Raw genomic sequence first — 20957 nt, forward strand, 5'->3', positions numbered from 1 at the left:
TAAAAAATCTTTGCTGTATATAATTGTGTGAGCATACACAACTTTACTCAAAATAAAAACATTTTAGTATTTGCTCATCTTTATCAAACATTTTATGAAAATCTGCCTTTAAGTTATACTCACATCAGGACTTCCCTGGTGGTCCAGTGGTTTAGACTTCACCTTCCTATGCAGGGGGGTGTGGGTTTGATCCCTCCTCAGGGAGCTAAGATCCCACATGCCTCTTGGCCAAAAACCAAAACATAAAACAGAAGCAATATTATAACAAATTCAAGAAAGACTTTAAAAATGGTCCACATCAAAAAAAAAATCTAGGGGCTTCCCAGGTGGCACAGTGGTTAAGAATCTGCTTGCCAATGCAGGGGACACAGGTTCGACCCTTGCCCCAGGAAGATACTACATGCCACGGAGCAACTAAGCCCGTGTACCACAACTATTGAGCCCACGTGCTGCAACTACTGAAGCCCATGTGCCTAGAAACTATGCTCCGCAACAAGAGAGGCCACCACAATGAGGAGCCCATGCACCACAAGAGTGGCCCCTGCTCGCCACAACTAGAGAAAGCCCATGTGCAACAATGAAGACCCAACACAGCCAATAAATAAATAAATAAATAAATAAATAAATTTATAAGAAAAATCTAAATTATACTTATATCACTTTATATTAGGTCTTATAATGACTTTCAGGTGGCCCTAGTTTTTGCAATTCACATGTTATGGCACTTTATAATTACAAAATGAAATGTTCATATGTTTATTCTGCTTGAAAAAGTACCTTTTCCTAGTGTTATGCTTAATTCCTGAATTAATGGATTAACAGTCAACTACCTACAATACCTAGTCATGGACTTTACTGAAACATGTTTTATGCATAAGTTTTAAAAATAAAGTTATGACACTTTTCACTAAAAGTACAATGTCAGAATGATCACATATAGAGCCCAAAGTCAGTCTGAACCTTAAAGAATTTCTTCAATGTCGTCTATTACAAAAAACAGTACTTCAATGCTTCATAGGAAAAGAGTGTTAGCATGAAAATACTAGATATATTTTTATAAATCTCTACCAGACAATACAGAAACAAATGCACAGAAGGCAAACAAAACACCCTCCAATCTTGAATTTGACTTTTATTTTAAAATACATTTAGCATGGAACTATCATAGGACAGAAAATAATAAATCACAAAGAAATGGAATATTTTCAAATACCGTTTAAGCTAGATATAAAAATTAATAAGATAGCATAGACCCAAATTATAGGAAATAGTCCCTAAAATTCAATTCAGTAAACACATTTTGAAAGAAATTTCTTTGCACACTTTCCAACGTACCGATATGTTCCTAAGTGCCTTGGTTTTCTGTTAACTAAATAGGTAAAGGTTGAAAATTTAGTTGCTTTACTTACAATTATCAGATTTGCTATTGGCAAAAATTACCATGTCCCTAAATTCTCAATCAGAATTATAAAAATATGAGCTCAAATAGTTATGCTGCCCAAAATAGAAACATCTTAAGTTGATACCTCTGGATAATCAGACAGATATTGCACTAAGTCAGTAATTCCATACCTGATGCCCATTTACATGGAAAGTTAATCCTCTTCTTTATGAAAACCTTACTACAAATAAACTTAATGTTAACCTAATTACAATTACACTTCAAATTATAAAGGCACGAACAGAATAAAGAATAGTTTAATACTTATACTCAAATTTTCCACCATGAAAATAATAAAAGGTTGAAAAAATAATAGGATCTAAAATACTGATACTTTTAAATTTTATAATTTACCATAAGTAGCTAATAAATGGGTATTAAAAGTTAATACTGCTAAATCCAATCCTTTCCAAATAATTTAGAAAAATGGTCTGTTTACATATGAAACATGTGCATTGTCCCATCTATAAAGTTCAATTACATTTCCATTCATCGGAAAGATCTACCTATAGTATAAACGATCAAGACAATGTACAAAAAATATATCTTGTTCCTATAACTTACAATGCACAGAAAAATACCTACAAAAATGGAAATATTTATCCATTTAGGTTCCCAATAAATTAGTGAGAAAGTTTAGTCCATTCCACATTGCTTTCTAAACAACGGCTGAAGAACTGAAGGGTGGTTTACTTCTAGCCCTGTTAGCTTGACAGATATTTTTAAAAATATTTGTCTGATTATATGTAACTTAAGATAAAGTTAGTCTTATTTTTATATCACAGTATACATGGCATTTCTTAATTCAGCAACAGAAAGGCACAATTAGCAAGCAACAAAATTCAGTACCTGAATTCTTAAACTAATGTCCAGAACAATTGCAAATAAAGTACATTCAACATGGTGTACAGAACTGGGAAACAAACAAAGAAAGGAATCCAAAAACTAATTTTTCTGAAAATCTGGTCCATTAAAAATGCCTCCTATGTTCAACATCATGGGTAACATGAAAGGTGATGGCAGTGTAAAAAGAGGCAGTAAATCAATATGTGGTAGCATATGAATTCTGGTCTAGTAATTATGCAATTTGATTAGGAAATGGCTCCCATAGTAAATAAACATTAAATATATGTTATTAACAACATACCTGTATTAAGTCCAAATACACAGGCACAACTGTTTGCATATTATTACTGATTTTATAATACACCCCCATGGTTTTAAAAAAAACTTAGGTATATTATTTTATATATAACATATATTAGATACATAATTGTATATTATGGTCCTTAATATATATTATATATAACTTGAATCCATAACAGCACAAAACTCTCCAAATATTACACGAACATTCCAAATGGATGCTTATCATTTTCTCAATGTTGAGTTAGCTCAGCTCACCTAAAACAGTAACTGGATGTGCAATGATAAAATGCACTGACTCTTACGGATTTACTTAAATAATTATTCAAGTTAAATTCCTGCAAAAGCCTAATTCTGATTTGGCTTTTAACTAGAATATGGTTTTAGATATCAGTAACTGATACCCTCCTTTCTTATCATAAACAGTATCTCTCCATCAAGAGATACCAATAAAGAAAAATATGTAAGGAACCAAAAACGTGATAGAGAAACCTACCATTCCATAGGTAATATACCGATAAGGAAGTTCAACTTCCATGTGCTGTCTTGCTTTTCGAATATTGTCATATGGTACACTGAAGATTTTACAGGCTAAAGGAATAGTGATCCTTTTCATTATATCTCTGACTACTAGTACAAATAACATCCCTATGAAGATCCGCAATATGGCTTTTCCAAACAGAGTCACCGAAATGGGGAGCCTAGCTAAAGGTAATATATCCAGAGGAGGATCTAATATTAGACCCATTTTATAGGTAAAATGAGATCCACATGCAATCCCAGCACCACTTCCTAGAATCTCAGCTGTGTCTCCCCGGGATGTACTCCAGGTGTCTAGAGTGAAAGAAAAGATCCCCAAGGCTAAATGAAGCCCGATGATGATTAATGGAGAATATTTGTAAGTTTGGTTGAAGTTGTCAATCAGGTCCACAAATGGATAGAAGATAGCTAAGATTAAAATGGTATACACGAATCCAGCAATAACATCCTGAGAAAAGAAGAAAGTAGAGTTGTTTAGTGTAATACTTCTTTTTGGCATTTAAAGAAATATATATATATATTTTTTCACATTTCAATGTTAGTAAATATACATTTTTTAAAATATGTCACATTCTTAAAGTAAACTTTATACCATATATAATAGGTACTAAAAACTGTTATAATAATCCTAAAAAGATTTACTGATGATGATAAAATGATTATGTTTTTATAGTTCTGCCCTTTTATAAATTAATACATATATGCTATACACATTTATATTCAAATCCTGAACAATAAACTATCCTTAGAGTATGTAGTTGTGATTTCTGGGAAAAACAATATACAGCTGACCCTTGAACAACACGGGTTTGAACTGTGTGGATCCACTTAACTGCTGATTTTTTTCAATAGTAAATAGTAGCACTACATGATCGCTGGCTGGTTGAATCTGAGGATGCAGAACCCCTGATACGAAGGAACTGCAGATATGGAGGAACCGAGTATATGAAGGGCACTCTGTAATTACAGGTGGATTTTTGACTGTGCTGACCTCCGCATTGTCCAAGGATCAACTGTACTTATTTTCAAAGACTTCATCTTCATGCATTTACTATAATAATCACACATTTAAACACATAATTATTTCCATGACTAAAGAGGATACAAAGCCTATTTTTCCTTTTCCTATTCATTCATTTATTCACTGAACAAATATTTATTGAGTACCTAAATGTGCCTGACACTATTTTAGGGGCTGAGTATACACTGCTTAAAAAATGATAAATTCCTACTGCCACAGAACTTACATTTAGTGTGGATGACTGACAATAACCATGTGAGTAAAAAAGCAGATAAATATTACCATTTCAGATTATTATAAAGAAACTAATCAAGACAATGGGATAGAATGATGAAAGACCCTATTAGAGTAATTAGGGAAACCTGTCTGAGGAGGTGACACTTGAGCAGAGATCTATTCCAAAAAAGAGTCAGCCCTATCTTTAGGTCTAAGGAAAAGTGTCCCAGGTAGAGGGAATACCAAGTGCCAAGGCCTTAAAGCAGAAAAGAACCTAGTGAGTTCAAGGACCTGAGAGAAATTTGGTGTGGCTCAAATAGTGAGAAAGAGGCATGTGATATGAGATCAAATCACGTTAGGGAGGGCCCTTGTAGGTCAGGTAAGAAGTTCAGATTTTATTTCAAAAGTGATAGGGAGCCTGAAAGATTCCCAAGTAGGCGTGTAATAAAATCTGACTGATATTTATAAAAGAACACTCCACCTGTTGTGTAGAGAACAGATTATAGGGGTAAAGTATGGAAGCCAGAAGACCACTGGAGACACTAGTGGGAGGCTACTGTAGTGCTTCCCTCTAGGTATGATCCATATAAGGAGACGTACATAGATGGATTTAGTAAAATATTTTAAAATTAGAGTTGACTAACTTCAACTTGGTGATGATCTGACTGTAAGAGAGAAGCAAAAGAAAAAAGGAATTAAAAATGGCTTCTAGTTTTAGGTACAAACAAGTGGGTAGATGACAGAAGATGGTTTTCTGGAGGAAATAATGCTATTATTAAAAGAACTTTCTTTTCCGAATCATTCCTGAAATGAACAAAACTATTCCAGAATTTCCACCTTAAAACAAACAAAACCAAACCCTGGGATGTACTCTCTATCACTGAAAAACTTATCAGAAGAGTTGCTTATGTTCACTGCCTACACTTTCTCACTTCCTATTTTTTCCTACTCATCACTGCATTGAAACCACTCTTCTCACTAGTGACCTTCATGCTGCCCCCGACAATGGTTACTTCTCAACAGCATACAATACAGTTAAGCAACAGAGTAGTTGCTTAATATTTTTGTCCTAAGATTTTTATTATGTAATATTTAGTACATAGAAAAAGATAGTGTATATGAAATTATAAAACGAATATCTATAAAATCACTGCCCCAAAAAAGAACTGTAATAATATTACCAGTACTTTGAATCTATTGGTATGCTGTTTCCTAGTTCTATCACTCTGCATAAACCTGACTATTGGCTGAATAAATACCTGCTTTTAAAAACTGTTTTATCACATATCTCCAAACAAAACATTACCTAGTTTCGCTTCTTTCTGAGCTTTATAAAAATGTTAGGCAAGTATGCAGTCTCCTTTGATGTGCTTTTTACACTTAACATTAAAGTTTTTAAGATTCATTCATCACATGTAGTCAGTTATACAGGTCATTCAACTTTCACAACTGTGTAATATTTTATTGTGTGATTATACAATTTATTTATTTTCCCACTGTTGGTCACTTAGATTGTTTTCAGGTTTTGGATTAGTTCATTGGTTATGGTTGAGCTTAATGCTTTCTTAATTGGCATATATTCTTCAACCAACCAGGATTATACACAATGCTACTATGTTCTTTCTTTCGATGTTCCCTGTATGAGTATGAAAGTTTCTCTAGGACACATGCCTAGGAATGGAATGGCAGAATCATAGTATATGTGCACATTCAATTTTACAAGATAATAAAAAAGATTTCCAAAATGTTTATAGAAATGTATATCCCATCAGTTGTTGGTATTTCTTGATGTTCAATTTGCATTTCCCTGATAATTAGGCATTATTTCATAAGTGTATGGGCTATTCCTTTTCTATACAATGTATATTTGTGTCTTTAGGACACTGTTTCTTTGGATTTTTTCTTCTTGCTGATTTACATGCTTTCTTTATATATATATATATGATAACATATATATAATATAATTATATTTTTAGAAGTATATTTCAGTATGACATAAAACATCCAATATTTGTTGTCCTCCACTTTTTTTGTATAGTTCTATGAATATTAAACTTAGATTGCTACAAGACTCTATACAAATTTGCCTCCTTTTCTGACTGAGTTACTAATTATTTATATTACCCTGGATAAAAAGGGCATATTTAATTTCCATGCTACTGAACCAGAAAGAAGGATTGAATTCAGGACATAAACATGGTGGCTATCATTGTAATATCAATTTAATGTATGACCTTAAAATGTGTAAGTGGTTTTAAGTATTATAGCACAAAGTATGCAATAAAGAAAAGTTGATGTTAAAGGTAACATAAAGAACTCAAAGTAGCAAATTTTCCAAAAAGAAACTTAGCAAAAGTGAATAATTATACATTTGAATGGAATATTCATGCTTCTCATCAGATTTGTGGTAGAAGATACCAAACACCGTAAGCTCAATAAAGATTTATTATGCATTCAACCTGGAATTGTCTCCTTTTCATTTCTCCCAATCAGTAAATAAAACAGGAGAGGCTAGTGATTTGCTGAGACTGGAATTCGAGACTTCCGTCTGCTCCTAGTGTTTTTTGGCTTTTTTTTTTTTAAATTATAACATATTTCTGGTGTCCTGCTTCTAATTCAACATGACAATGATGCCAACACAGTTTCTAACAACAAAATGTATTACTGGAATGTAGTATCCTTGATTATAAAGGCATTATTAATAATGGATTTTGAAATTTTTAATTAAAATTCAAATTAAATACATGTTCACTACAGAAAAACCAGAAAATATGGATAAACAATAACAGGTAATTATTACCCAGAAATAACAACTTAAATTAAAACTCTTAGTGTTTACTGTTCTGGATCTTTCTCCATAACATGTTTTGGGGATTTTTGCTGTTGTTTGGTTAGTTTGATTTTTATATCTTCTTATAAAAATGGGTTTGAGAGGCATGTTCTACTTTATGAGCTCATAATACCTTTCTAAAAAGACTTTCCACATATAGAAAAATAAACTTTTTGTACAATTTTGGGTAAATGTAATGATAACATTCATAATTTTACTAATGTAGAAACAAAATAGTAACTTGACAAGTACTTAATCTAGTAATTCAAAAATGGCTTGTGTTGTAAGAAATTTTTACAGCTAGGTTTGATAATAAATGAAGGAAAAATGGGGACTTCTCTGGTTAAGACTCCACACTCCCAATGCAAGTGGGCACAGGTTCAATCCTGGTCAGGGAACTAAGATCCCGCATGCCACAAAAGGTGGCCAAAAAAAATTTTTTTAATAAAAATTTAAAAATAAATAAATAAGTAAAGGAAAAATGGATGTAGTAACTCCTCTACTTTTCTGGGGATTAAGAAAATCTGTTTAGGAAAGTAGGCAAATGTTAAAAGTTAAAGTGTTGCTCTTTGCATTGTAACAATAAAAAACAAAGCATATGGCAAATAATGAAGTGCTCATTATAAATTATTTAGATTACATTATTAGACTACATTTCCTCTTAATGTTAATAAAGACATCTGCTTTGATAATATGGCATCTAAGTACCTATTAGCAACTTCTAGGACACACTCTACTTATAGTTCCACAGTAATTTCACAATAAACAATGAAGATACAAATTATGACTAAGAAATTAGTTTGAAATGCAGGTAATTACTGAAACATTAAAATACAGGAAAAAGTGAAAATTGTGGGAATATATTAGATCTATAATGTAAAAAAAGGGGGGTTCATTACGACTATAATTTCGTATGTCAATTATCAAATGATACGACCAATATATTATTGACTAGGAATAACTGTGCTTATAACATGAACATAGTTTACAATGCTTACAAGTCATCTGTGATTTTACTTTTAAAAGAATAACAACTTGTAAAAAAAAAAAAAGAATAACAACTTGTAATACTACACATAATAAAATTCAGTAGCTAGTCAGAATAAAACTGATAAAGACATTTTACGGGACAAGATGGTTTTTGAATAATTAAAAGACTAGGGCTGAGGAACTCCCTGGAGGTCGAGCGGTTAGGATTCAGTGCTCTCACTGCTGGGACCGGAGTTTGATCCCTGGTCTGGGAACTAAGATCCCACAAGCCTTGCAATGTGACCAAACAAAAACTAGGGTTATCGGACTCATGATTTGAAAAATAATACATTAATATTGTTTTTACTTCAGCTGATTTAAGAACAGATGTTATCCAGTATCTAAAACACGAACTGAGCTCAGTTTGAATATTTAATCAATCCACTATACATTTCCTTTTTTTTAAGAACAGCATGTTTGAGATTATATACTCAATATATCAAGATTCTTACTCCTCTTTTATGATGATAGTGACTCTAGGGATAATATTATCATTCACAGATGCATAACCTTTTGGTAGTTTTTTAGGTGTGATATTGCTAATTGGGAGTGGAAGGGAATAACTGTTACAAGGCACAGAGATGAAAAACATTTTCTTGTGACAAATATTAGATTTGATATAAAAATGTGATAGTCTACTATAAAATTAGTAGATTAGTCAGAAAGATAGAAGTATATGTCAATTCATAATTTGTATTAATATAAATTATAAAAAATAAAATGCAAACAGTTGGCTTCTTAACAAAGCCTTTGGGACTTCTGGAAGATTACTAGTAAAGGGGCAGCTGCTGGAGGCAAGCAATCTGAGGAAGAAATAGAAACCCAGTATTTCTACAGCTATGAAATAAGTTAATGAAATATTTTTATGAGTAGAAAATTCTAAAAGTGTTAACTTGTTAAGGACAAGAAAAATTCGATATAACCCATTATAAATTTTTGGATTCATGAATTCATTTCCATCTCTCTACCTTTCTTCTCATCCTTTATCTACAAGATAATACATAATACATTCAGAGTGTCCTAAAAGACACCACAGTAGATGCAAGGGATAGAGAGTTACTTTCCTCATGTTGCTTACTGTCTAGTGGGGGAAACAGATAAAGAAAAAAGCAATTGCAATTTAGCATATTTATAAGTACTACGCCAGAGTTATGCTCAAGATGCTTTGGGAGAAAGGTCAGATTTGAGAAAGGAAAGATGGGGAAGATAATGAGGCTTTAGGAGATAATGTTTTTTTGTGAGTTGTGAAGAACAGAGAGGATAGTCAAGCAAAGAAAAGGAAAAGGGCATTCTATGTGGAGGTTAAGGCGTTCCTAACGGTATGGAGATAAGAAACATTCTTTGCATTTGAGGAAACCTAAGTCATTCAGTATGGCATCATATTTGTGTTTGGGGCAGTAAACTACAACAGGAGGCTAAACACTGTACGTAGCAGTGTCACATTGGACGTGGGGCTACTAATTAAGAAGCTGCTGCAGTAATCTGGTTAAGAGATGGTGTGGGCTAGAACTAGGGAATGTCAGCGGGATACAGAGGAAGGGAAGTAAGTTAGGTGTGGTTGAAAGAGTACAGGGTCCCTGTGCTGCTGCTTTTCAAACTGAACTGCATTCTCAAAATAAAATATCTGATGTAAGCCCTAAAATACTGTCAGGAAAGAGAAGAAAACTAGAGTTTAATATTCAAATACAAGTGGCACCAGGACAGTTTACATTCTGTCACTGGGTCTTCACTTATGAGTAAAGCTCCTCGGTGTCTGTATTTACATTGTTGGTTTTGACTCAGTGGTAGGAAAGGCATAGAAGAGAATGAGAAAGAAAATAAAAGTGAAACTGGAAGGAGGGAGAAATATTATCCTGAGTATAATACTCAGTTTATTGTGATTGCTGGGAACTGTTTCTATGAAATACATGATAACTACATTAAAACTTTGCAAAGCATCCTGTTTCTATTTTTGCAAAACAAAGTTAGAAGATTTACAATAACTACATTTTCTCATGTAGGTTTCCAGTAAGTTTGAAAATGATTAAAAATTATAAAACTGCCTGTCAATTTTAGAAAAAAATAAAGCACTATGAACACAATGTTTTCCTTACCAGAATGGAGTGCATGCCCATGTAAATTCTACTTAGGCAAACTAGAGAACACCAGCAGGGAATAAGAATCAGTCCATATATAAGAGGATACTAAAGGGAAAAAAAAAGTAAAATTAGTTAAATAAATTAGGTTAAATATAAACAAGCAAATAAAAAATCACTATACTACAAAACTCGAGGAGAAAAAGAACTATGTGTTTTACTCTCTGTTGTATTCCCAGTACCTAACCCTAAGCATGGCACTTAGCAGACATTCAAGAAACACTTTTACATGAATGAACAAATGAATCAAATGTAATGTTTCTACAATTTTCATTGTGGGAGCTGGCTCATTTTTGCTTCTACAGTAAAGATTCAATCACTGGCATGCTACAGAAGAAAAACAGGTAAGAGACATACTTTTACTGTAGCTCCAGAATGAAAGTGCCTCTGGAATAGTGCCTGAATCTGGTCCAGGTTAAGTATCACTGCTTCCCTGGGGAGGAGGCATTCTCTCCCTCTCACTTCCATCAGTCACTGCTATTTGCCATTTCCCCATCTTCCTTTTAATATTCAACATCATGTAATTTGTTGTCCACTTTTGCCCCTCCACTAAAATTTCAAATGGCAACCTTACTGCAAAAAAATTTGGCGGGATACTGGGAGCAGAAAGCCATAAATTGGGGAAAAAATTAATGTAGACAACTCAGTATCACTGGCACCAGTATTTGAGTCGGCTTTGAAGCTCCTGATATTAGAGGGAAGGAGGAAATGCTTGATGGACATGTCTTAAGTTTGTAAACGAAGAAGGGGGGCACATTTGAGGCGGTTTGTGCCTGATAACTTCACAAATTGAAGCCAAGATGGTTCAATAAGAATTCAAGGTGGTTCAATAAGAAGTGGGGTTGAGAGAGAGAAGTTAAGGAAGGTTGCAAGAAGAGTGGTCAAGACTTAGTACATAGTTGTTTTCGTTTGACTTCTCTACTGTATTTAACACGGCCCACACATTTCTTCTTGAAAGTATAAATACCTTGATTTCTATAGCAGCACACTCTCATGGTTCCCCTTTCACCATCTATTTTTTTCTGTGTTTTCCACACAAGAGCATGTATTCCTCTAATTGTTCCTTAAACATTAGTATAACTAAGGGTTCTGCCTTTAGTAGAATTTACTGGCAGTCTCACCTTTTCTGATTTTTTAAATACTGTGTAGCATGCTGAAGACCTATCCATGTCCTTGGATTAAGAACCGATTAGCCGACCTCTGCACATATCTCCAGCTGAGATCCTGACGGCGTTAAACCCACTATACCTCAAACCCGACTCATCATCCTACCACCCAGACTTGTTCCTCCTCTCATATTCCCTATGTCATCTGGAAGCATCATAATCGAAACGAGAAGTATGAACTACCCTTGATTTCTTCCTTAGCCCTCATATTCACCAATAAGCAAGCCTTACTGATTTTACTTTCTAAATATTTCTTGATTCTGTCATGTCTTCACCCTACTTATACTGTTCCTATTCAGATCCTCAAAGTTTATTTTCTAGGCTCCACGTATTTCTTCAGACATTCTTCCATGTGCATGAGGAACGTGGTTAATGAGGCAGACAGACCTGTGACCCTATAAGGAGGTTAAGGGCTATGATAGGACTATAATAAAAATTCAGAGGGAGTCTAAGGCATGGGCCTTTAACTTACTTTAAGGATATTAGTCAAGTCTCCCAGATTAAGATGCAAATTGTCCCAGAAGATGAATAGGATTTAATCTTTAGAGGAAAAAAGGAGCACAGGGCAAAAAAAGAGGACACTACAAACAGCAGGAGCAAACAAAGAAAGGCCTGTGTCCATGAAGTTATAAGTAGTGAGGTTTTCTAGAATAAGTTTAAATTCTTGCTGTGGGAAGGCACTAACTAATTAACATAAAGTATGCAAATTATATGATACGTAAATATGTAAATGATATTTTATATAAAATGTACAAATTATATAATAAAACATAAGTACTATGGAGAAATAAAAAGAGAACAGGTGTTGAAATAGTAACATTCATCAAATAGTCCTTGTGCTCCTCTTGCAGGTAGATTGGGGCCATGTAACTGGTTTTGACAACAAACTGGGAAAAAGGTGACTTGTGCCACTTTCAATCATTCTATGAACTCTCTCTTCCCTACAGATGTGATGCTGGAAGCTGCATGCTGAGATGCATCACAAGATGGGCAAACTTCCATCAGCCTGGGTCCCTGAGGTTCTAAGTGGAACAGAGCTGTTTGCTAACCCATGACGGATATGAAACACAAATGAGAGATAAGCTTTTGCTGTTAAGCTGTTTTCAGGGTTAAGTCATTACCACAGCATAACCACACCTATCATAATTAAAACAGTAATAGAAACAGGATCAGGAGTATGGGAGTGTGAGTGGGGCCGGTTAAATATTAAAAGATAATCAGTGTAGGCTTTATATTGACAAGCTGAGATTTGAGGCAAGACTGGATGGAAGTGAAACAATTAGCCAACAAGGTATCTGAGGAAAGAACATACGAGGGAGTGGGACTGGGTAGAGCAAAATCTCTGATGAGGACATGCGACTGGCAAGGAGGCCAACGTGGCTGGAACAGAGAGCGCAGGTAGGAGGTGAGGTGAGAGAGGTCATGGCAACCAGAGCAAGCAGAGCCTGAGAGGCCTCTGTAAGGAATATGATTTAGGGGGGATCAACTGGGAGCCATTGCAGGGTTTTGAGCAGAGTAATGTCATGAGATTAGACAACAGGGAGCAAGGGTGGAAGCAGGAAGACCAGTTAGGAGGCTGTTATAATCTAGGTGAGAGATGATGACAGTGGCTTCTGTCTCTGTAGCAGGTACTCCAGGTCTTTTCAATTTTTCTGTTAATTTTTTTTTAAACTGTTAATAGCAAGGGAGCGTCAACAAAGTAAAAACTACCACTGCCACCACCAAAAAAGTTTCCTATGCTTCTTTCTTCTTTCTTATTTCACTTAGATCCCATAAGGAAGTAAAAAATGTACAAAGTTATTAATGGGAATTCTCTGTACACAATAGATAGAAGAAAAATTCATTTATTGAGTCTCAAAAGCTCAGACTAGAGAGGGGAAAAGGAGCATTTTTGAGTAGGAACAATGAAACTGAATTTAACTTAATTCAATCCACATTTATTCAGGTTTACTATCTCCAAGGTTTTTAAATGGGAGAGGTAGGAATGCAATCAAGCTAGATGCAGAGGCTTTTCCCCTATTCCAGAGCACCCTGAGACCTCACTGGGGTAAGACGACTACTTGAGAAAAGAATAAGTCACTTTTATTTTCATTGATTGGTCTATTTTTTTAGCCATTAGTCTCTACCTTCAGAATATTTTCCCTAGATTTTCTCCGTGGAAAGAAACACATTTGTGGGAAGACCTGATCTGGTTCTGACTACATGACTTTCACAGTTACTCCCCACAGAATAACAGAATTCAGTATAATTACAGTATCAAAGCAAAGAAGTATTTTATCAAGTAACTGGTTTTTTTTTTTAATTTTGTTTTATTGCAGCGTTCGGGCTTCTCATTGCAGTGGCTTCTCTTGTTTCAGAGCACAGGCTCTAGGCACTCGGGCTTCAGTAGCTGTGGCATGCAGGCTCAGTAGTTGTGGCTCGTGGGCTCTAGAGGGCAGGCTCAGTAGTTGTTGCACATGGGCTTAGTTGTTCTGCGACATATGGGATCTTCCCAGAACAGGGATTGAAAACAGAGCAAACTAGATAAACTAGATAAAAGTAACACTCCTAAAGTGGGATCATGTTGGGGGAGGAAGATTATGCATAATAACCAATTCATCTGGCATATTTATTTTATATTTAAGAATAACCAGGACTTCCCTGGTGGCGCAGTGGTTAAGAATCCGCCTGCCAATGCAAGGGACGTGGGTTCAGTCCCTGGGCCGGGAAGATCCCACATGCCATGGCAACTAAGCCCGTGAGCCACAACTACTGAGCCTGAGCTCCAGAGCCTGCGAACCACAACTACTGAAGCCCAAGTGCCTAGAGCCCATGTTCCGCAACAATAGAAGCCACCGTAATGAGAAGCCTGTGCACCACAATGGAAGAGTAGCCCCCATACACCACAACTAGAGAAAGCCCATGAGCAGCAATGGAGACCCAACACAGCCAAAAATAAATAAATAATTAAAATAAATCTTTAAAAAAAAAAACAACTTAAAAAAATCCAAATTATAACTACCTTTTTATTTTATGTTAAACTGTCTCTAAAATTAGGACCACTAATATTTAGGACCACTGTCCTCATTTAGATATTACCAGAAAGAAAACAGATTTATGTGGAATTATCCTTGGCTAGGAAATGACAGAATTTATTACAAATATATAAAATATACATAGACCACTCCTTTTCAGTTGTCTTTGTTAACTCCCCCCTTTATTCACAACTCCTTAGTATTAGTGTGCCTATTTCCCAGTCTACACTTACTCTCTTATTGATCTCATCCAGTCCCAGGGATTTATATATACAATCTGTATGTTCGTGACTCAAACTTCCATCTCTAGCCAGGACATCTCTCCTAAATCTCAGACTTTTATATCCAATTACCTATGTGATCAATGTCTAACATGCATCTCAAATGTAACATGACCAAATCTGTACTCCTGATTTCTCTTCCATCTCCACATCTGACCAGCTTAAATTCCTATGGTTATCTCCATCCTAAGAAATAACTTCTCCACTGTTCTATTCCTCAGACCAAATACCTTGTTGTTAACCTTGACTTCCTCATTCATATCCATCAACCAATCCATTAAGTGTCAGTTTTACCTTCAAAATATATCTAGTTAATAATTGTAATCCCCATGGTAATCACAAAGAAAAGCATCTAAAAAATATACACAAAAGGAAATAAGAAGAGAATCAAAATGGTACACTATAACTCTCCAGTTCCCTTTCCCATTGGATCTGAACCCTGGTTTCAGTGGTCGTAAAAGGAGGAATAGTAGTACTGGAGCTGTGTCTGCTATATAGCGTGTGGGCTAGTTTCAAACAATGTAAAAAAAAAAAAAAAAAAGTACACTATAAAAAACTCAAACACAAAAGGAAACAGTAATGTAGGAAATTAGAAGTAAAAAAGGCATAAAGACACACAGAAAACAAACAGCAAAATGCCAAAAGTCATTCCTTATCAGTAATTACTTTAGATAGAAATGGTTTAAACTCTCCAATGAAAAGGCAGAGATTGGTAGAATGGCTAAGAAAACACGATCCAACTATACGTTGCCTAAAGAGGCTCATTTTGGATCCAAAGACACAAATAGGTTGAAAGTCAAAAAAGAGAAAAACATATTTCATGCAAATAGTAACCAAAAGAGAGAGCTAGGTGGCTCCACTAAAATCAGACAGAATAGACTTCAAGTCAAAAATTGTTACCAAAGACAAAGGACAACATGTATTGATAAAAGGATCAATTCACTAAGAAGATATAATGATTGTAAACATATGAAAGGAGTCAAAAATTATCCACACTCTGGCAATAGTTTTAACACAAATTTTAATATAACGGAAGTGCGGACAATTTTTGACTCACTCTCCTATTTGCACCAAACAAAGCCTCAGAATAACTGAAGCAAATATTGACAGAATTGGAAAAATAGTTCTACAAGCCAGTCTCATCAGCATTGAAAACCTGCTTTTCCGCATGGTCTTTTTCCTAAATAACATTTAGCAGATAATTTAAAGATTCTTCCACAGCCTCTTGATCTTGACTCAGGATGACTGCAAGTTTAACATTTTTCATGCTGTGTAGTCTTTTGAAACGTGCAGGCCAGTCTGCACTACAAGAGAAAACTTTAATATTTTCCTTACTCTGGACAGCATGATTTCATTCGCTTTCAGACTCGTAACAATGCTGTCCACTATGCTTCCTTTTTAAAATTGGTTATCATCTCATGTATCTACAAATTCAGCCACTTTCCCACCTTTTCCATAGCTTCATCAGATACTACAGATACTACTTTAGCATTTCCAGAGTGGCCTTACATACACATCAGTGCATTTCCTCTTCCCTTTTCTGGATGCACTTATATTGTTGATGCATTAACACTGAACCCATGGCCAAAAGAACTATAACTGGTGCCTGAATGAATCTTATCTCACACATGTATATTTTCTTTGTAACGCATATCACAGCTTCCTTGCGTGTAGGAACACTAAACAGCACTGCAGGTTGGGGACCATTTTAAACAGCAAAGCCATCAAAAAAAAGCACAAAAACATGGCACTCAACAGACTGCAAAAAGGACTCTTGTTTACAGTATAATAGCTGAAACAAGAAAAGAGATCATTGCCTTGTTCAACCTTGACTGGGAACATGTAGACCATGACTCAAATTTTTCACCATTCTGCACATGTCTGAATGTATTGATTTTCGGGTAACAAATTCTACTGCATGAGTAAATTTAAAAACAAGCAATCCATGAATAATGAGGATCAACTGTATGTAGAAAGTAAACTACTCTTAAATAATCATGGCCAAAGAAGAAATCAAAGGGAAATTATAAAATAAAACAAATAAAAACAAAACACTACATACCAAAAATAATGTAATACAATAAAAGCAGCACTCAGAGGGAAATGTATAGCAGTGGAGCCCTACATTAAAAAGAAAGAAATCAGTCACAACTCTGTACCTTGAGGACTTAGAAAAAGAAGAGCAAACTAAATGCAAAGCTAGCAATAGAGGAAAATAATAAAATGATAACAGTGGAGAAAAATAAAATACAGAATAGAAAAACAAGAGAATCAACAAAACTGAAAGTTATTTCTTTAAAAAGAACAGTAAGACTGACAAATCTATAGCCTGGCTGACAGAAAAAAAAAAAAAAAGATGCAAATAACTAAAATCAGAAATGAAAGTGGAAACATTATTGATCTTACAGAAATAAAAAGAATTATAAGAGAAAACTATGGACAATTATATGCTAACAAATTAGATAACCTAAATGAAATACACAAATTCCTAGAAAAATACAAATTACCAAAACTGACTCAAGAAGAAGTATAGTCTAAACAGACTTATAGCAAGTAAAGAAACTGAATACGTAATCAAAAACCTCCAAAGAAAAACCCCAGACAGTTTTATTGGTGAATTCCACCAAACATTTAAAGAAGATTTAATGTCAATATTTCCCAAGCTCTTCCAAAAAACAGAAGCAGAAAGAACACTTCTTAACTCATTCTGTGAGTCCATTATTACCCTGATACCAAAATCAGACAAGGACATCACAAGAAAACTACAAACCAATATCCCTTGTGAATACTTATGCAAAAATCTTCCACTAAGTATTAGCAAACAAAATCCAACAGCACATTAAGTATTACACACCATGATCAAGTGGTATTTATCCCAGAAATGCAAGGCTGGTTCAATAAAGAACAATCAATCAATGTAATACACCACATTAACAGAATGAAGTCAAAACAAAACAAAACAAAAAACACAATCATCTCAATTGGTGCAGAAAAAGCATTCGACAAAATACAATACTCCTTCATAATAAAAATCCTCAAAACCTAGGAAAAGAAGGGAACTTCCTTAACACGATAACAGGCACTTATGAAATATCTACAGATACTATTACTAGGGTGAGTCAAAAATTATCCACACTCTGGGTGTAGTTTTAATATAATTGAAGTGCAGGTAATTTTTGACTCACCCGCGTACATTCAATGGTTGAAAGACTGAAGGGTCCCTCCCAGCCTACCTGCCAAGATTAGGAACAAGACAAGGATGTCTACCTCTCACCCTCGCCGTCTAATTTTATATTGTAAGTTCTAGCCAGAGCAATTAGGCAAGGAAAAGAAATAAAAAAAACATCTAAATTAGGAAGAAGTAAAACTATCTCTATTCACAGATGGACATGATCTTAAAAACAGAAAATCCCAAAGAATCCACAAAAAACTACTAGAGTTAAGAAACGAATTCAGCAAAGTTGTTGGGCACAAGATTAATGCACAAAAATAAGTTTTGCTTCTATATACCAGCGATGAGCAATCTGAAAAGGAAATTAAGAAAACAATTCAATTTACAATAGCACTCAAAAGAATAAAATACCTAGGAACAAATTTAACCAAATAAATAAAAGAATGGTACACTGAAAACTATAAAACATTACTAAAAGAAATTAAACACCCTTACTTGACACAAAATATATTTATGCATTAGGATATATTTTATGTATATTCTATATGTACATATATATTACAATTACTTATAGGTACTTAAAATAATAGTATTTATTTTAATAATTATCTAGTGTCTGCACATAGTAGGCAGTCAACAAATACTTGCTGAATAAAGTAAACATAAGCCGTTAGCCACTAAGAACATCAGTCTTAGAGTATCTCATACAGGATAACTTGGGGTCAAAAGCCATGGTATCACTGAATTCCTGGCCTCAAACCTGGGCTGTGTTAAACTTAAAAGCATCTCTGGAATTCACCATGATAAACTGCAATCTGAAAATCCTGTTGAGTAAACTCAGGAAAGGGAATTTCCAATACTTGTTTTAGAATAAACATTATTAGGTAAGGATTCTGTAGCTTAAGCTTTTAAAAGTGATATACACTTTCTAAAACAAAGTAATTCAAGTTGCATAGAAATATAAGTCACTTCATTCAACAGCACATTATGAACTACATTTTCTATACTAAAAGGAAAAACAAATAATCAAAAAAACTTAGGCAAAACAGTATGTTTTCCTTCATGGTACTTTCCACACTGGTAGATTATTGTAGAGTAACATGTCGGTTCAAACAGGTAAAACAAAATCTGATCCATATACATTTGATGTACACGTTAATAAAAATGTGTACGAAAACATTTTCAACTCAATCTATTATTTTGACCTATATACATTTGTTGTCATCTTACTCTTTCACTTTCAAACTCTTAAACCACAACAATTTAGCAAAATAACTCATCAACAGAACTTAATTATAATTTAAAATACATTTTATATTACAAACCACAATAAGGAAAGTATAATTAATTTATTACCAAACTAATTGATGTGGCCTTATATTAACAAAATAGGATCCATTTCCCAATTCCTATTATAGGGAAGGGATTTGTGAGGAAAAAGATAAGGGCTGCATCATTTTAGAGCTGCAGGAAAACCACAGCTTTCCATATAAAGATGAACAAGAAATTCCTAATTTCCTCTGCAGAAACCAAAGTAGAACAAAAGAAATTTAGTGAGTCCAGTCTTCCATGCAGTTTCCAATTCATTAATTCATTACGATTTTAACCTGTCAAATAATTTTTAATCTGTCTCTTGGATAATGTGGCCTATTTGCTTACAAGGTCCCAAAAAATTTCTCCACTGTCTATTACAGATTCTGTGGAGATTTTTCTTTTTTAATTCCTAATTCAAATCTCTAGGGTTGGGAGCTAATCTAGTCTGGGATGACAATAGCTCTTCTGGAGATGCGTCAGCACTTGGGAAAGTTGAGTAGAGGCAATTAAGTACAGGAATTTCCAAAATGCAAAGGGCACTGCAATAGATTTTTTTTTTTAACCCCCAATTCAATTCTAGGCATATGTGTGGTTTTTCTTTACTAAGATGTTAATAGATTAAATAATTTAACATACAATTTACTACATACCAGGCACCATTCTAAGAATTTTACAAATATTAGCTCATTTAATCATCAGAACAACCCTAAGGGGTAGGTGTTCTAATTTAAATGCAAAAGGCACAGAAAGGCCCAAAATCAAACAGATATTAAGTTACACAGGTGAGATTCACACACTAGAAGTCTGATTTCCAAGTCTGAGCTCTTAACTGAAACAGGAGGGAAGAGGGCAGAGCACAGCCTTTAAAAGAATAACATAGCCCGAGGACATGACACAAACTGATTAGAACCAAATAGGTCCAAGATAGTCAACCTCCACTAGACCCTGAGCCTCAGTATAGACTTTGAGCATGTTGTAACACATCAGCAAGCTAAATGACACACCCACAGGTGCCACGACGGTTCCAAGGCTGACCATCAAAGACCAAAAAGTAGGCCGTGGCCCAATTTCTGGAAATCCCCACCCGCTCCCCACAACAGCTGGAATACTCCTCCCACTCATTAGCCTATAAAATTACCCACCCCTATAAAAACTGACAACCCCATACTCTGGTGCCACTCTCATCTTCTGAGATGGCCCTCACTGTCTGTGGAATGTGTTTCTCTCTAAATAAATCCACTTCTTACCTATCACTTTGTCTCTCACTGAATTCTTTCTGTGATGAATTAAGTCCTGAGACCAGGTGTGTGATTTCAGTTAAAACAGCCTGGGTTCAAGTCTCAATCTGGGTTTTGGCTGGGTTCAAGTCCCAATCAGGTACACGGTTTCATAATCAATATACTAAACTGTATAAAGTGTGTATAAAATGTGTTGTTGGTTTAATTCCTCGTAACCCTAGGATCAAAAAATTCACAGATATATTTTACTTAGTTTTCTCAGAGTGGAGGCTAGGTACAAAATTAATTACCAGTAGAAAGGATCTTATACTAATTCCACTCCACTCTCTTTACAAAATAAGAAACAGATCCATCGATGCTAAATAATATTTAGTATTATATTCTAGTGGCCTATCTGATGCCTTTTCCAATTTA

The 20957-nt window shown here is 34.6% G+C and overlaps 1 protein-coding gene and 1 non-coding gene across 3 annotated transcripts in view; one reads left to right on the forward strand and one right to left on the reverse strand.

Annotated features, from left to right (window-relative positions):
* Positions 1–1114: 1114 nt before the first annotated feature.
* The window catches only part of SGPP1 (sphingosine-1-phosphate phosphatase 1), a 36110-nt gene continuing 16267 nt past the window's right edge, over positions 1115–20957 (reverse strand). The window contains exons 2-3 of one of the 2 annotated variants that reach the window (XM_057731063.1): positions 10317–10406; positions 1115–3575 (exon numbers count right to left, since the gene is read on the reverse strand). In XM_057731063.1, coding sequence (XP_057587046.1) covers positions 3024–3575; positions 10317–10406 — 642 coding nt within the window. In that variant the 3' untranslated portion in view covers positions 1115–3023. The remainder of the gene's footprint in view (positions 3576–10316; positions 10407–20957) is intronic. The other variant, XM_057731064.1, reaches the window with a different exon arrangement.
* LOC130852868 (small nucleolar RNA SNORA61) lies at positions 15225–15341 on the forward strand. Its single transcript, XR_009053571.1, has one exon. It is a non-coding gene; the product is annotated as a small nucleolar RNA SNORA61 (small nucleolar RNA).

This window comes from Hippopotamus amphibius, chromosome 4, assembly GCF_030028045.1.
Source record: "Hippopotamus amphibius kiboko isolate mHipAmp2 chromosome 4, mHipAmp2.hap2, whole genome shotgun sequence".
Taxonomy (NCBI): Eukaryota; Metazoa; Chordata; class Mammalia; order Artiodactyla; family Hippopotamidae; genus Hippopotamus; species Hippopotamus amphibius.